Source organism: Ambystoma mexicanum, chromosome 2p (genome assembly GCF_040938575.1).
Source record: "Ambystoma mexicanum isolate Mex_15411 chromosome 2p, UKY_AmexF1_1, whole genome shotgun sequence".
In the NCBI taxonomy this organism is placed as follows: domain Eukaryota; kingdom Metazoa; phylum Chordata; class Amphibia; order Caudata; family Ambystomatidae; genus Ambystoma; species Ambystoma mexicanum.
In genome coordinates, this window is record NC_090923.1 from 160,338,747 (window position 1) to 160,357,728 (window position 18,982).

The 18,982-nt window shown below is 42.1% G+C and overlaps 1 protein-coding gene across 1 annotated transcript in view; it reads left to right on the plus strand.

Moving 5' to 3' along the window:
- Positions 1 to 18,982, plus strand: part of C2PH3orf20 (chromosome 2p C3orf20 homolog) — a 746,030-nt gene that overhangs the window by 608,886 nt on the left and 118,162 nt on the right. The window contains exon 13 of the mRNA XM_069643014.1: positions 78 to 372. Coding sequence (XP_069499115.1) covers positions 78 to 372 — 295 coding nt within the window. The remainder of the gene's footprint in view (positions 1 to 77; positions 373 to 18,982) is intronic.

Here is an 18,982-nt window from a genome sequence, read left to right on the forward strand (position 1 = left end):
CTCTTTTACTTTGCCCAAAGTATCTCCTGTCTTTCTCCTTCTGTTCGATCTGTGATTCGAGTTGCTTGTCTTTCCAGGTTCCACGCTGATCCCGCAATGGCGACCCCGCTGTACTTGAAATGCCCAGATATGCTGCGTAAATGGTTGGGCGGATGTCGGGAACGCTTGCGTTGCCAATGCATCCTTGGGATACCCAGTGTCACCGACTTGGAGTACGATACTTTCCTAGAAGCTTGGAAGGCAGGGCCTCTCCAGACCTTGCTGGTTGTCATCGTCTCCTCGCTGATGCCAAAGCTGTCAGCAAAGCTGGAAGCGATCACGTATGAAATGTACCAAGCAGAACAACGGAACAGGTGGTCGCCCTGTGTTCAGGTGCGCAGTTCATTTCTCAAAAATTGATTTTCATGCAAGAATAATAACAATGTGGTAAAGGTGCATTAGAGGCTGTTTAGTTGTAAATGTTACTTTTCCCCATTCTGTATTCTATTTCTTACTTGCTCCTGTGTCGTAAATTCCCTCCTAGTTTTGACAAGTTCTGTTTTTTGTTAACGGTGTACCTTTCCCTTCTATGTTTAAGCCCTGTTATGTTCTTCAACATGATCATGTGTGAACAGGTCTTTGCAGTGTTTCAGAAAGGTTTGCCTAACAAAAACAATAGTGTGTAACAGGTGTCAGGTGTGTGACACTCTTGCCCCCTTGCACTGCAGTGTTGATGTGTTCAGATGGTGTCCAGTCAAATGGTCGAAAATAAAGGATCGAATGACCATTTGATCGACAGTCAAATGGTCGAAAAAAAGGTTGAATTTTTTTATTTAATTACTTATATATATTTTTTAGTTTGGGTTGGTAGAAAAATGTTTTTAATAAAGAAAACTGGGGGTTTGGGGGAACCCCCCCGTAAAATAAAATTTAAAAAAACGACCATTTTTTCCGATCATTTTAGTGTCGATCAAAAGGCATTCGATCCTTTTGTTTTCGACCATATGACCTACAACCGTTCATATTCATACCCAGTGAAAATACGTTCTAAAAATCACTGAGCTCCAAATACGCCGGTGCAATACTCCTGCCCACACACCCTCCACTCCCTTCCTAGCTTGACTCTGGGTGATCTGCTCCCCACTGTGTCCTCCTCTGGTTGCTTGTAGAGTCCTTGCTGCCAGATCGCCGGCTCTCCTCCTCACCCATTGTTAGCTCCCTGCCCCCTTGTATCTTTGCTTCCCTCACCGTCTCCTTCCCGCTGTGACTAGTAAAGCTCTGTTGCTTCCCATAGCTAGGTCTTCACTCAACAAATACCCTAATAATCATGATTATAAAAAATACTGCCCATTCAATTTGCCTGCAGTGGTAGCATGACGGTATGGCATGTGTGACATCGCTCCAGCAGGTCCTTCCTCTTTTACTGATTTCAAAGGGTGAACCGAAAGTGGATGGAACAAGTGTGCATTGGGTGGCAATAGACTAGTGAGGAGTGTAAGGAAAAGGAGGGGGTGCAGGAGTGGTGGAGGCAAGGATGATAAATGTGATCTGCCAACATCACATAGATCCATTCAGACCAGAGATAACGCCAGTGAAAGCCAAGCCGAGGAACTCTGCTATTGTTTTACATGATCTGAGTGTTACATTTTGATAATGACATTCTGGAGGTATGTCTGCCAGATTCATTTACTGTTAACACCACTCAGTCTGATGGAATCAGTGACAGATCACAAGTGTGGCAATGACAGGGTTTCATCACCATTAATGGAGTCCATAAGACTCCACAGGTGGTTCTGGGGAATTATCACAGGTGGAGCCATAAAAGTGGTGGTAATTCAGCTATTGGAAAAATGTGGCACTAATGGACGTGCCACAGTTTTTTTTTTAATTTCAATTTTATTGGATTTTAAAGTAAAAGTTTTGACATTCAGTTACAAGCATTTTCGGCAGAAAATCATGTGGGAGAAAATAAGAAAAACAGTGTATACAGGAATTCTTGCCTTTGTCAGTCACACATATTTTCCAATAACAGTATCAAAACACAACAGAATCATTATCAGGACTGTTACATTAGACACATGAGCATATTAGGACTTTTGGATTTGATTTAGCAGACATTTTCCAAGCGTTCATAAAGATGTCAGTGTTCCAGCATATTATTTCGCACACATTCTCCTTATGTAATATATTTGGCACGAAATTCTGACCATGCATCAAGGAGCCCCATTCTGTTCAGCAGGCTTGATGATTGTTTCAGCTTCCTCCTAAGCCTCAATTGTTGTAACCTGCTTCTCCCAGTCAGTTGCGCCTGTGCTGTGAGCATGTGAGCTGTGGAATGGCCGTGGTTGCTTGTGGAATGTGGGATGCAGAATGCTGAGTGAGTGTTTTTCTTTGAGTGTTCTCTGAAGTGTCCATTGGAAGTGAGCAGATTGGATGAGAGGGCTCTGGTGGGTTTCTCTGTATCTCTCCTACCTAATGTACTTACCTGTGTTCCTACCATCCTGAACTTGTAACAACAACCTAAGTAAAGAAGTAATTTTCCTTACTTGAGGCTGTGATATTCCTTTAACTCTCAACCCATTACTAAAAGGCTCGAATTTTCAAATCACACTTTTTAAAACCTCTATTGCTCTCCTTTTTCTGCCCACTGCCACGTGCTGGCTACCTTCCTATTCATCAGTGATCCCTATTCAATTGTCTTCTTCTAGTTTTAAATCTATTCATGGGCCTCCACTTCTGAACTATCCGCTTCTTCTATTTCCCAAATATCCCAGCATTGCACCATGCTCCAAGGCTCTACTTTTTTTGTTTGTTCATTGTTAATTTATAAGGTGTGTACTGCAATACAATGCATCGCAGACCGAGCCCTGGACTGGCTGACCTCTTTACTCACTAATTACCCATCCCAGCTGCAACTGGGCCCTTTACTCCCCTCCACCATCTCACTCTCTACCTGCGGCATCCCCCAGGGCTCTATCCGATCGCTGTGGCCCCTCAACATATACCTCGCCCCTCTGGCTCACCTGATCTCCTCCTTCTCTCCTCATTACCAATGATATGCTGATGGCACACAACTTTCATTCAAACTTCCCTCCACCACCTCCTCCTCTCCTCTCATCCCCGATTGTCTGACCGCCATCCAGACATGTTGTGCGACTAATGACCTCTGTCCTAATGCCAGTAAGATGGATATCCTTCTTGTTGGGACACATGCAACCTGCTTCTCTCATACCCTCTGGCCACCCTCCTTGGGCCCTCTAACTTCACCATCATGTGAGGCTAAAACCTTGGGGTCACCTTCGACTCCTGTCTCTCCTTCATCCCTCACATCTTGGACCTTGTCAAGAAGGCCCTCTTTCAGCTCCCCCTTCTTAGAGGCATTCTCCCTTTCCTGAACTTTCCCCAGAAGCTCAATGTCACCAGAGCTCTGGTCCTCTATTGGCTGGACTACTGCAACATCATCTTCCTCAATCTACCCCTTTCCTCCCCACGAAAGGGAGAATGCCTCTAAGAAGGGGGAGCTGGAAGAGGGCCTTCTTGGCAAGGTCCAAGATGTGAGGGATGAAGGAGACTGGGTCCATGCTGTCTCCAACTTTCTCTCCTTAAATACTCCCCTGCTTAAGCCCTCTGCTTCTCTAACTCCAACTCTCTGCGTGTCAAATGCTTTTCCAAGCAGAGAGTGGGGGACAGGTCTCTCTCTTACAGAAGCCTCCCTGCCCCTCTCAGACTTGAGCCGGACCTCCTTAAGTTGCATAAACCCCTCAAACTCTGCTCTTCTCTACCTCTTTCCCTCTTCACCTTCTCTGCTAATCACCCCACTACCACTGGGACTGGTGGCTTGGTCCCTCATGAAACTCACAGGTTACCAGACCTTCTACCCAGTCAACACCAGCACCCCCCCTCCATCAACACTGCTCTTGTGGGCCCTCTGCCTGGTGGCTGTGCATCCCACCCTTGGGATTGCTCTGCCATAGCACTTAGCCAGTGGCCTTCTCCTTTGGCACCCTTTGGCACTTCCCCCCATCCACCACCAGCACTTGCCCATACCTTGCCCCCCCTCCCAGCTTCCCTATCTCCTGCACTTCTCTTCACTGCACTTGCACGTCCAAATACCACAAGGCCTAGTAGCACCACAATTGTTTATTTACTGGATTTGCCATTGTTAATTACTCACCTTGTCCCACCACCCCTCACTTTGCCTTGTGGTGCCTGGAAACACCATTTTGTTGTGTAGGCGTCTATCCATGAGTAACAAATAAATACATAAATAAATGAATAAAATGACTTTAAGGTTCCACCAAAGGGAAGAGACAAGCAACTCAACAGGAAGCAGGGAAAGACTACAAGGGCTAGACCCGTGGGTTTCACATCCATGTTCGATCCACGGACACACCTCCGATTGGCCAGGGGGACAGTGTGATCTCCGCACAAAGGTTTGTAAAAAGATTTAAGACCCGGATTTGAATGTTTTTGCAAAGTTTAGTGGGATTTTGTGAAGAGGGGGCACAAGAAGAGGGGGGTCCCAAAATATTTCCAATGGACTCCAATTGGATGTGCCTAAACGGAAAAAAAACGGAACTCATGATTTTCGGCTCATCCTCTGCTCGTGCTAAGCTACCCTCATCCTACACATCCTTCCACATTAAAGATACCACCATTCCAGTTCTAAGCAAGGTTAAAACCCTAGGTATGCTGCTAGAAGCATTGTTGGGTGCGGACGCCCAAGTACAGTTCATCAAAAAAAATTGTGCTTACCACCTCCGCCTAATAAAAGCCATCAGACCATTCATATGTGAGGAAAATTGCGCGACCATAGCAAGAGCCACCATCTTGTCGCACCTTGCCTATGGCAACACTTTAGTCCTGGGTGCCTCCAAGCAATGCCTACAAAGCTACCAAATTGTACAGAACAACGCGGTAAGAATTGTCAAGCTCAAAACTAAAACAGAGCATATCAGCAACTCCAGAAGGGAGCTTCATTGGCTGAAAATCGAAGATAGGGTGCATTTCAAAACCTTAACCATCGTTCACAGATACATCTACGGAAAGGCTCCAACCTACTTAAAAACTAGGATCAAACCATACGTTCCTAATAGAACACTGAGATCATCCCAACTTGGTAAAATTGCTACGGCACCACACAAACTCAAAAGTGGCTTAGGTAGAGCCTTTCCAACCCTTGCAGCCAACCTTTGGAACAACCTACCAGACCACCTTAGACTGGAAAACAACTACTCGCGTTTTCGCAAACAGGTAAAAACCCACATCTTCAAATAAACGGCCATCACTGCCTATACCTCAGTTAGCTTAATTCTGTGTAACTGTCCCGTCCGCTCTGTCTAATCACTATCTGTCCGTCCGTTCTCATGTCCTTGTTTCTGCGCCCTGAGGCTCGCGAGCTACCGGCGCAATATAAATATTAAAATAAATAAATAAATAAAGGCTTATGAATTTGGTGACATTTCATGAATCTGCACACAAGTTTGCAAAATGATGTAAGACCCAGATTTGAATATTTTTGTGAAGTTTGATGGGACTTTGTGAAGAAGGAGCAAAATTAGAGGGGAGTTTCAATATTTTTTGATGGCTTATAACATTGTTGCCATTTGACGAATGTGCACAGAAGATTTTAGAAAGATTATAGACGCATAATTGCATTTTTCTGGAAAGTTTGAACTTTGTCAACAGGGAGATAAGTTATACGATTATTTTATGTACGTACATTTTGACTATTGTTCTATTGTTCTGTTGATCCATTTGTGAAGTAGTTCTGTTGTCAAGGTCAGCTCCATCCATTTTTGGAGCTGGTGAGTTGTTGATTTTCAGTAGTTCAATTAGGTTGCTATTTTTGATTGACATCCAGATTATTTTCATGATAGTTGGCAGTTTCTCCGGTTGTTTGGTTGTTTGTGTGGCAATTGTGATCACAAAGGGGATAATGAGATGGTCGCTTGGTAGGATCTGTATTGCTGGTGCCGTGGTAATGAGGTTTTTGTTGGCAAAGATTGCGTTTAGTGTATGTCCCGCCACGTGAGTTGCTCCTTTGACTAGCTGATGTAGTTTCATTGTCTTCAGTTGTTTGGCTAGTGATTTTTGTGTGCTTGTGGTTTCTTCGTCAAACCATATGCTGAAGTCACCAAGGATTAACAGGTGTTCCTGTTCAATGGCTAGGTTGCTGATTGCTTCCGTGAAGGTGTCCACAAAGGTTGCATCGTATGTTGGTGCTCTGTATATCAGAATGAAATTGAGATTTGGTTTGGGGTTTGTTGATAGGAAAAGGATTATGAATTTGCAGTTTTGTATGCTTAACGGGTCTTCTGTTTTACTTTTCAGGTGTTCCTTGTATGCTATTGCTAGTCCTCCTCCTCTTTTGTTTTTTTCTGTTTGCTTGTGAGCACTTGAAGTTGCAGAAAGGCAGTTATGGAGTGTGATTTTGTAATTGTCGTCTAGCCATGGGCCATTTATGAATAGGATGTCGATACCTCCGTCGCATAGGTGGTCATAGATCTCAGTGTCATGTTTGGACATTGACCTAGCGTTGATTAGATTGCAGTGGATCTTTTTGACGTGGTTAGGTTTGTTTTTTGATCCTTGTTTTGTCTTGCGGATGTATGGTTGGAGTGTTTCTGTGTTGATGTTGAGGTTTGGTTGGAGTTCTGTGTAGTCTGCTTTGTCGTTGAGGCGGTCCATTAGATTGATAGTTGGGTTGATGAATTCTACAGCTTCATCATCTATTGTGTTTAGTTGTGGTCGTTGGCGGTGCCCTTGTGTTTTTTGTAATATATGGAGTAAGGGCGTTGTTATCATACTTTTCTCTTCTTGGGTCCTCTCATCTATTTTGCGGGTTTCCAATAGGTTCTCAGCATGTCTGGACATGTTGGTGGCATTGAAGTTTCATGGGTCTGCAGTTGTTGCGAGGTATGTTGTAAGGTATAGGGCTTTTTATCTTATGCTATTTGTTCTGTTGTAGTGTTTGTTGGGGATGCGTTCTGTATTTGTAACAGCTTCTACTGGAGGAGGTTGAGGATGTGGATATGTTCTTGTTCTCATTCTCTTTGGTATTGAGTTATAGGGGCAGTAGACCACCTGTAGGGTCTTGTGTTTGGATGATTGTGGGTTTTATACTCTTGCTATGTGATCGCTGGATGCCCTCTAAGGGAGGTTGTCCCCTTAGTGGGTTAGGTTCAGGTTTTTTTTATATCTGTGGGCGGACTGTCTAAGCAGGATACTATGCGTTGGGAGGGGTGGCACAGTTGGGTATGGGAGGTCAACTACAGGTTTGTGGATAGCTTGGGCAGTGATCTAGCTTCAGATACTAGCTTTCTGTCATTGCTGTGTGTTCCTTGGATAACGGGGGGTCGTTGATTCAATGAAGACAGGCAATGATAGAATACAGCTATATTTGAGATTACTAGATAGTAGGAGAAAAGTCCTAGGTTTTACACAATGGCAGACTGATAGGATACACCTAGATATAATGGGTGGAAAAGCCTATATCTCATAGAGTGGTTGGCAATGGGATAACACACCCAGATTGTGAGTTCCTAGATCATGGGAGAAACGCCTAGGTTTCACAAAATGGCAGGCAGTGACAGAAATATACCTAGATTTGAGATTCCCAGATAGTGAGTGAACAGGCCTAGGTTTCACAAAATGTCAGGCAGTGACAAAACACATCTAGATTTTAGATTCCTAGATGGTGGTAGAAAAAGGCCTAGGTTTCACAAAATGGCAGGCAGTGACAGAAACACACCTTGATTTGAGATCCCTAGATATTGCAAGAAAGGCCTAGGTTTCACAAAATGGCATGCAGTGACAGAAAGAACCAAAGAAGGCTAGATAAGAAATCTAGTCAAACAGCCGCTCTCCGTACATACCCTATACGGGTGGTATAGTTTAAACTTAGATTGAAATGTAAGTTCTCTTCTTCTTATGCATAAGTTCAATAAAGAAACACTTGAGCGAAAGTAGTAGTGAGAGTAATATGTTTATCAAAAACATATATTTCGAACAATGAAAAAAAGAGAGAGAAAATCACTAATTCTGTCTTAGTGAGGATACAGCTGCCACTTCTCATATTTTAAATAGACTTTGTGTACCAATGCATTTCGGAGCAAATAACTCCTTCATCAGGGTGAGTCTAATCTAATAACATAGAATTGGAATATATAACACATGACATATAAAATAACGTAAAAAATGGAGCAATATACAATCATAAATCACAATAGAAAAAGAAGGTAATAAATTAAAAATCACATACCAAAAAGTAGATGAGGGTTCAGGTCAAAGTAGAACATGTAATGAAATGAAGTAGACAAAACCAAGAGTCAATAGGTGCAAGTAACGGGGGAGTATAACCATGTAAATGGAGGGAAAAACAATGTAAATGGACTCACGAGAAGTGTTTGGCCTCGTAGAAACAAAAATCTACAATCACAAGCAGATATGTGATCTGTTGTCGGTAACAGCAGCGTGCAGAGTGCAGCCAAATCGATAAAGCTGTAAGAAGCAAAAGTGTGTTTTAAGCGGAGTCAATGAGGCGCTGTAGCGCTGTGATTAGAAAGAGTCGTCTCCAATGATTACCTGGAAGACAATCAGGGTCCCTGACTCCGCTTAAAACACACTTTTGCTTCTTACAGCTTTATCGATTTGGCTGCACTCTGCACGCTGCTGTTACCGACAACAGATCACATATAATAATCTGCTTGTGATTGTAGATTTTTGTTTCTACGAGGCCAAACACTTCTCGAGAGTCCATTTACATTGTTTTTCCCTCCATTTACATGGTTATACTCCCCCGTTACTTGCACCTATTGACTCTTGGTTTTGTCTACTTCATTTCATTACATGTTCTACTTTGACCTGAACCCTCATCTACTTTTTGGTATGTGATTTTTAATTTATTACCTTCTTTTTCTATTGTGATTTATGGTTGTATATTGCGCCATTTTTTACGTTATTTTATATGTCATGTGTTATATATTCCAATTCTATGTTATTAGATTAGACTCACCCTGATGAAGGAGTTATTTGCTCCGAAATGCATTGGTACACAAAGTCTATTTAAAATATGAGAAGTGGCAGCTGTATCCTCACTAAGACAGAATTAGTGATTTTCTCTCTCTTTTTTTCATTGTTCGAAATATATGTTTTTGATAAACATATTACTCTCACTACTACTTTCGCTCAAGTGTTTCTTTATTGAACTTATGCATAAGAAGAAGAGAACTTACATTTCAATCTAAGTTTAAACTATACCACCCGTATAGGGTATGTACGGAGAGCGGCTGTTTGACTAGATTTCTTATCTAGCCTTCTTTGGTTCTTGCATTCATGAGTCAGGGTGTCTCCAGACTTATTGCAGCCAGCTCCTGTAAGCATCCATTTGAGCTTTGGTCCTATTTTTGACTCAATTTTTTTTGAGTTCTTAATATTAGCATACAGAGTGTGGTGCCCACTTTATTTCATTATATGCAGTGACAGAAACACAGCTAGGTTTGAGACTCCCAGACAGTGGGAGAAAAGGTCTAGGCCTCACAAAAAGGCCGGCAGTGGCAGAAACACAACTAGATTTTAGAAGTTACATGTCTTTTTAACAAATTTTTTTTTATCGAAAAAATGCTTCAACGAAAATGTTTCTTTGAAAACTTTTTCATCTAATGTAAATTAATGACACTTTCATCGAAAAACTGTATACCAAACCTACCGAATGTTTCCATTTTTTAATTGGGGAGTCCCCCCAAACCCATTTTCTGCCCTTTAAAACACCCCAAACATTCCCATTTTTTAATTTATTTTTTTATTGGTGGGTCCCCCACTAAACCCCTGTTTTCCAAATGTAAGCCTTTACCCCACCCAAACATACATACAAATATATTACATAGAAAACAATTCAGTGGAAGATTTTTTAGATGAAAACATCTTTCAAGGAAACATTTTCGATGAAACATCTTTCAATGAAACATTTTTCGTTGAAAAGACTGTATACCCATTTGATACTCCAAGACAGTGTGAGAAAAGGCCTAGACCTCACAAGATGGCAGGCAGTGACAGAAATATGCCTCAGTTTGTGATTCCTAGATAGTAGGAGAACAGGCCTAAGTTTCACAAAATGGCAGGGAGTGACAGAAATACACCTAGATTTGAGATGCCTGGATAGTGGGAGAAAAAGGCCTAGGTTTCACAAAATGACAGGCAGTGACAGAAACACACCCAGATTATATTCTCCTAGACGGTGAGAGAAAAAGGCCTACGCCTTACAAGATGGCAGGCAGTGACAGAAATACACCTCGGTTTGAGAATCCTAGATAGTGCGAGAAAAGACCTTTGTTTCACAAAATGGCAGGCAGTGACAGAAATAGACCTAGATTTAGGATTCCTGGATAGTGGGGAAAAAGGCCTATGTTTAACAAAATGGCAGGCAGTGACAGAAATACACCTTTATTTGAGATTCCTGGATAGTGGGAGAAAAGGCCTCAGTTTAACAAAATGTAAGGACAAAAATAATAAGATTCTCTAAGAATCCAAGGGCAAAATATGGTTTCACATGGAGAACTGGCTAATGTAATTTAGCAAAATAAAAAGGTGATGGCTGTAAGGTTTCGAATTAATCATAACCATGGGCACAGCTCTTGGAACCCCTCCCGACCATCGTTTTTCTGCCTGCCAAGCCATTACAGAAGGAGAAATACCATATGCAAATCGGTATTGGTCCCCCCCCCCAAAAAAGGGCAGTCCAACATGAACTACTAGGTCACATCCCTTCTGCACGAGACCACAGAATCCTCAGGCATGTTTCAGCTTTGTTGGGCGTCATCAATGAGTAGTAGCTTGGGTCTCTAGGCCCAGCAGGCTCAGGTCCCACTTCTGGGCATACCCGTCCCACTCAGGGTGACTTAAGGAAAACAGGTGATGGCTGGAAGGTTTTACATTATTCATAATAACAGTTACGGCTCTGGGAAACCCTCCCGACCATTGTTTTTCAGCCTGCCAAGCCATTACAGAAGGGGAAAGACCACATGCAAATCAGGCTTGGTCCCACCCCAACATAATTTAGCAACCACAAGAAAACTTATTTATTTAGGTGTTAAATTGAGATCTGACCCCTCAAGAGTAATATTGATGAACAACCTGCTAGAAAAGGCAAATAACATAATTTCTCAAATGAAACATAAACCATTGATATGGTCAGTTTTCAATTCAGCTAAGATCAATTTCTACAAGGCTAAAGTCACCACACCCCTTCTATATGGGACTGAAATCAACTTCAAGTCAGGAGGAATAGATTTTAGTAACGTGGAAGGTCTGATTTGGAAAAAGGTCTTGAGATTAAGCAACTGTATACCAGCTATAATCTGAGGTGTGAGCTGGGTTTGCATCAATGGAAGTTACTCATATTCTATGCTAAACTTTTACTCCCACAAAAAAATTCTTTATATGATGTTTTTGATCTTAAAAAACAGAACAAAAGAGGCAGCAACCATTATGTGATTTTGTAAAAAAAAGTGAGGCATATATTAAATGAGATAGGAGCATCACGTTTGGCCTTAAATGTACAACCCATCTGATGATAAAAAGAAAAATGACAACATCTCCCTCTCCATGTGTTTGTGTCATCTACTTCCCCTTCCCATTTGGTAAATACAAATTATATCAGCGCCTTTTCTCGGATATTAGAAGAGTAGGAGTTATTTCAAAATATCGTACAATTCCATATTCACATTGACGTGAATCATTCGTAAGATTTAGGAGGAATGTGCTTCCCACTGGGGAAATTAATAACATTAGAGGGAAAAGTGAAAGTGGGAAGTTAATTTGTAAACACTGTGACATGTTAGGTACTTGTGAATGTTTGGTCCACCTGGTAATAGAATGTCTGTCACCTAAACAGTTAAGAAGACATATTTGGGGCAAATTTGTGGAGGATGTCGAATGGCTAAACAAGCAAGCATTTTGGCAGCAATTAGTGGCAGGAAATGAACTTTAGCTGCTATTATCTAGTATTAATTTGATTATTTTAAAATAATGAATTAATAGAATTGGAAAGCGTTTTAGTGAAAGTATTAATGAAATGTTATATGGTATTTAGTTCACTTTGAGGATGAATTGCACATCTATTTTATGGTATTTCTGCAGTTGTATTGTTTTTTTGTATTTTCGTGTTTGTATTGTGTGAAAGGTTTTATTGTAAACTATGACACACTAATAAAAGAAAAGGCAGGTGTGAGTTAACATAGAATCTTGAGAAAAGATTCGAAACTGTCTTTCTTCCAGGACTTTGACTTGTGAGGTTGCAGTTACTGTAGCTCCAAGAATGTGGCATTCACCCCCGCGGCGGGGTGCTGACATGGCCAGTAACTGCCCGCCAGCCATTGCCATGGCAGGCCCAAGCAATGAGAGGGCCCTGGCGAGGACTGTGAGCACCATTGCCTTGCACCAAACTGTGTTTTGCAGTCACCAAAATAATGGCTGCGCTGTCTTTACCAGGCACATATGGGGCGAGGTGGAACATGGAACACTGTGAGAATGGCTGCCAGTGTTTTCCTTATGTGCACCGAAGAAAATAATTCAAAGGCAGCGCTGCTATGCTGCCAGCTCAAAACTCCCCACTGAAAAAGAAAATGTCCGGCATTTAAAATGACTGCGCACTGATGCTCTTTTCATCTTTTCAACATTACCCAGTTTGTTTCCAGTAAGAACATTCATGTACACCCATATTCAGGGTGCACACCAGCAAATGGCAGCATTCCTCACTGAATGGCGTCAGACAACATCTGAGAAAGAGCAGGAGCTCCACTCCAGGCCGTATGGCAAATGCTTTACTTTTTGCAACAAAATAACCCAGACAAACCCTTCATAAGAAGCCCTCTCTCTCTTTGCTTATGTTAGTTTCAATGCCTTGGACAGATTCCTGTGTAGTAGAAATTGACTAGGGCTATAAATAATGTTCAGAATCTAGATGCAAGAGAAAACCGCATTAGTGAAAGTGACATCCCAGAAGAATTAAACCACGTGTTAGAGGGTGCTTTTGACAAACAAGAACATGCTTTTTAAAAAGTGAAATGTTAAACTAAGGCCCTATGCTTGCATAGAAATGTAATGGGGGCTTGCTTTAAACATATACATAATATTTATTTCTAAAAGACTTGCTTTTTGGTTAAGGGAAAAATAAATAAATAAATACAATTGCTGTGAAACCAGCAGAACTGGTTTAACAGGCCCTGACTTCAAAGGGCCCTCTCTTTCTTGGGAACAGGATCATTTTCCCCCAAGTGGCCAGCCCCTGGAAACTATGAATGGGCCAAGAGGAAGCATCTAAAAGAATGTAACAATGGATTGCCAAGATACATAGGTGTGAATTCCTGGTGACACCTCCCCTCAACTCAAGCTGAAGGGCTTCAAAGGTGAATCCTTGACAACGCTGGGCTAAACTGACCAGAGCCTGACATGTGCTTGTGGCCTGGAAAGCAATGCCCATATTTGGAACACAACGCCAGCCCAGTTGATTTCAGAGACTATGCAGGTTATGTCATTTATTTCAGTAACCAAAAGACATATTAATGTGAAATTATGACCATTTAAATGTCATGTTTGCTCCATTAAAATAGAATGTTGTAGGTTTTCCTAGCATGTTGGAGACGCAAACCCCAGGACAATGTGAGTTATGGGGAAAACATACATGGTACAAATTTGAAAATGAATGAGAACATGGCCAGTGATAATATGTATACATATATAAAATTGTAGAATTTTAGGTGAGCTATTTTCCATGGAAATGGCGAAAGATTACCAGAATGACTAAAAAGCATTATACCGTCTTGGGATTTGGATCAGCATGTGTCTTGTAAGATATATAGTCTGTCCAAATAAGTTTCCTGATGATGGCATTTGTAAATATGAGTGTTTTGTTCCATAACTGATTTTGGTAAAAGTAACTTTGGTAGAAAAAAGCGCATTGTAAAAACACCCACCATAAAACTGAGTCACCTCCTTCAGTCCAATCTGATTACAGGGAGGCGGCAACAGTTACAGGCTGACCTATCTGATTCTAAGAGGTGTGTCTAGCTTGAGTCAGCCCCATAGTAAAATCCTCTGATGTCATGCTCCTTATACAAAGGGGGGGCATCGGGAGCTCTAGACTCTCTTCTGACTTTTCTGCCTCCCCCCACATCCAGAGATCAAGACATTCCAGATTCACCCTGCAAGATTCGAAATTCCACTGCCAGGCCAGAGCTAGCTGACCCTATTCAGGCAGAGCCACTGATGTAGAAAACCCCCACACAAATCCCAATAATTCAGGGAGAAAGGGGAAAAAGTTGTGGTACCCTTTTGGGAGTATCCTGTGACCAGGCCGGCTTTTGCCCTGCTACCTGCTTGCCCAGCTGATCCACCTTTCTGTCCAGTGACCAGATTAGGTCCAGCCGCCCCCTTTGGGGAGAGCCACCGCTGTGTGCAGTGACCTATTAAAAATACTTAAAATATCAGAATTGTTAGCGCCATTCTTTCGAACTCATTTCAGGCCTTGTGTAAGTCCTTAGTACTATTTTGAATAAATTAATTATTTTCCCCATAAAGAGGCACACAGTGTGAGGGGGTTGACACTGCAGCTTAACCTTTTTACAGGTGGCGTTCCTCTTTTCTAACCACTAAAATCTAGTTTCAGTAAAACTTGTCATTTCCTTTCCAAACCGATTTTCCCTGTGCAACTGCCTCCATTTTTTAAACCGAGTTTCCTTTCCCGTTAAGGATCTCATTCTGTCAACCATTCAGAGTTACCCTTTCACTTTCATATTACACCTGTGATGTTCATTTGTGCCTTAGCAACAAAACCGCATTCCGATTTTGTCTGTTTAACCCATTTTTCAGGATGTTTTGTCATTTTAAACCTGTGAAAATAAGCAAATGCATTTTCTCCACGTGTGATTTGGCTGCACTGTGTTTTTCCTTCCCAAGTCTGGTTCATGGTCCATTGTGACCCGGGGTGTTTGTAAAGGTGGGTGTGAGACGGGTTGGGTGCCTTCTCAAATTGAATTCATAATAAATAAAATAAAAGTATTTTGATTTTGTGCTGCATCTCGGGCTTGTAGCAAGAGTCCTGGTCTGGAGTGTACCCTGCCTTTTAAATACCTTAACAGGTTGCACCAGTAAAGAAGTTGTGTCTTGACAACGGGAGCGCAGTTATACAGTGAATAGAAAACAATTTTAATAAAAGAGAAGTGTGCCGGGCGGGGTAAGTTACTAGATGGATTGTCAAGGAGAGCGCAAGTATGACTATCCGGACACGGCAGTGTGCAAGGTCATCCATAGCACAGCGAGAAGCACGGAAGCAAGGTGAATTTTCAGCAGAGAAATTGAGAAACATTTGAGGAGTAAAAGACAGTCAAACAACTCTAGGAAAACACAAAGAAAAGAGTAAAAGAATACAAGAGGTCTAAACCCGTTAAATGTGAAATACTCTTCAGGAGAGATTCTGGGTTATTTAGAAGCTTGAGAGATAAGCAGACATTCTGTGGCATTAAGCTATGCACAAAGCTTGCAAAACCCTCACATTAACTGTGAAATCATAGTAACATAATATGAGAGTAGCATGACAGTCTGTCACTGCACAGCACACAGAAAGATGGACATCTGTCTGTACTCTCTCTACCTACCTTGTCTGGTCCCACAATCACCTCCACTTCTCCCATAGTCTAATGAACACATCCTTTGTAGGGAGCTCCCTGTAGAAGAGTAAGTATTTCTCTACCTATTCTACTTCCAAGTAAGGCACCACCCTGTCTCACAGCAAACTAAAATAAAGTCCAGTATGACATGCCATGGAACACAATCTTAACATTAACATTCTTGACATCAAGGTGCAAAGTCTTTTTAATTTTGCACTCTGAGTTTGACCACTTCATTTCCTTATCGTCTGTTACCAACAAACCTCAACTTTACATACAGTCTATTCTTGAGTGTGCCACTCTTAGCTCAGGTTTGGCAATCACATAATTAATTTTCTGGACCTGGAGTACAAAGTATAGAGATGCTAGGGAAAATAAGCTAACACACTTCCATATGTTGCTAATACTCCTGCAGGGGGCACAGTAAACCACACCACTGACACGCGGAAAGCCGCTACATTTTGAAATAGCAGTTCATCTGACATATGTTACTGGAATGTAACATATGTCATGAAGAGGGCATTAAAGCCCACAAGTGTACAAGGGTAAAGAGCAGGATCTTGAGGCTAATGGGAATTCATGTTCCAGCAATTTTTAAATTTAACTTATAGGATTGAGGGGAGAAAGTACTTTCTCTAAGAAACACACCACGAATTTCTGGTGAAAAGTGGGATCTGACGAAGGACATAAGGAAATAAATAAAACCAGTTGGTGCGGCATCAGTGCAGCCAATATAACAAGATTTGGTGAAGGAATGAAAATGAACTTTTTCAATCAAAAACACTGAGAATTATGATTGTGTTTTGGGGGGTGCTCTCACTAAGGAGTGTTATGATGTGTGATGAAGCACAAGAGTTACTTATTATTTAACGGTGATTCTGTGACTTTTGACAGAAATAGTGCAATTGTCCCCATTCAGACAGGGTTGGTGCTGTATTTCCTAAACACTGTGAACCAATTACTAATTGCACTCCCGTGACAAGACCTCGGATACTACTATGGTAGTGACTTGGGGCAGTATAAAAGCATATTAACATAGCACATGCCTGTCCCTTTATGTAACCGCCAATGCTTTGGTGATGTGTTCAAAACAGTGGCATTAACAGCACCTTCGCAAAGAAGACCTTTGCTACAGTAATAATTCTTCGTTTCATTTACGAGAGTTGATAAGCTATAAATACTGCTTGAATTTCAAGTAAAAGTGCTATTTAAAAAATACAAACAACGACAACATATTTTACTAGATTAAAAATATGCCAGTCAGGAGTGAGAACTAATGAACCAAATCACTTTGGGTAAATGACTGAGTAGGACATATGTCATGACAAATGGCGAAAGATACGTTTGTATATGTTACTCTGATTCCTCAACAGGCATATACCCTATTCAGCAAAAGACAGAATTACATCTGCCAACCTTACACCAAACTTACGAAAAACTCTGAAAATCATAAAGAAAAACGACGTAAAATTCTACAAAAATACTTGAATGGCACATCAGAAAGGTGGGAGTGCTCCAGTGCTCTGTTAGGGCACCCCTCAAAACACAAATATTGCTTTAGACACGTGACAAGATCTTCACAAATCTTTTCACAATGGTCTGAAGCATTCACAGACACCATTAGTGTGTTAGGGTACTACTACATGTCTGTTATTCAATGTGCATTTTTCCAGTCTTCTATTGACATGGAGTAAGGTAAGGATTGCAATACAGCCAAATCCTTCCTGTATCTTCACACCGCCCAGTGTGGGACCTAGCTGCATGCTGGTATTCTTGCGGTTGCTGTGTATCCTCAGAGTGTGGTGGCTGGGCACACGTGCTTCGAGCCCTTACTTGGAAAGGACCTTTTGGTTGTGTGAAGGATGTTGTAGTTTAGGATCCAGGTAGAGTTTTGCACGTCTCAGCCATGCTTCCTGGACAGTGTTCTGCAGGGATGTCCATGCACTGTTGCTTGTAGTGGCACCAGTGGATATGCACACGGTTCATTTGAAATGTGCTGCATGAGCTTGTCAGGTAGGCGGTGGCAGGTGTTATAGAGGGAGGGTGTTGTCTTTGGTGAATGGGATGGGGTGTGAGGGTGACTGGGGAGGGGTCCCTTGGTGTGGCTTCAGGAGGAGCACAGAGTGAGGATGAACATGGTTGTGGATGTTTTGCAACTTTTAGCAATGTAAAGGGCAGGGGTGGATGGTACTGGGATTTATAAATGTGCCCAGGAAAGAGGGGGGGGGTCAATGCACACCAGTTATGTGGTGTGCAGCCCTAGGGGCACGTTGATGCATTGGAGAAGTGACCCTGACATTTAAGGGCCTGGTGCAGAAGTGTCTTGAGCTTTGAAAAGGTAGTGAGTGCAATCTACATGCCTTTTCTGTCCCCAAGGGATGAGGTACATGGACACAGGTGTGTGGCAAGTGATATAGGCTCATGTCTGGCATGTATTTGAACATGGGATGGCCGGGCCGCCACTAGATGGATGTTGTACTGATATCTCCTCTGTGTTTGCGTGTGGATCATCTACCCATGATTCATTTGGTCTCCCAGTGCATATAATAGTTTGTGTGGCAGGCTGTTATTGCCACCTATAGTATTGTGATACACAGAATTGTACATTCAGACAGGGGTGGGCAGTTTCAATGTCTCGGGAGGATAACTCAGCAGCAACGTGTTCGCCTTGGAAGCAAGACAACACGAAGCAAGAGAGGTTTGATTCCCGGGTCCGCGCTTAGAGACCTCTGGGTATTTAAGCACTAAGACAACAAAAAAAACAATTACGCAACTGAAAAACAAACAATTCCTGTAACAGCGCCGCGAGCAGTGTGAGCGCTTTAAAAATACAAATTAAATAAATAAATGAATAAATAAAATAATGTGATAAATCATCCCTAATAGAACTAGTGAACTGTCAACACTCTGTTGACCTTTGCTACGCTGTGCTTAACCTGGTCCTGCATTCGAGGATGTCAGTGGAAAGAGTGCACTCCCCACCCCCGACCATCCCTTGAGGGCTTCATGCACAGTGCAAGGGGTTATGATGCCTCCCTTTTATGTACTGTAGGAATTTCAGACTGTTCTTGTGACATTGCACATGTATCCTAAATCCATTGATGTCATCATGCCACAGGCAGGACCAGACTTGTCATTTCATGTTCACTTGTGTGAGTAGGCCATAGGAAATATCTGCTGTACCCTCAGGGCTGTACAGTCCATCCCATCCCATTGCACTCCATAGTTCCCATATGGCTGTGGTGTCTGGTGATTGTGCCCACAGTGAGATGTGTGACAGGCCCTTGGGTGTTACTGCCTAGATATTGACCTTACCTCTTAGCTGCTTTTGGCATTCT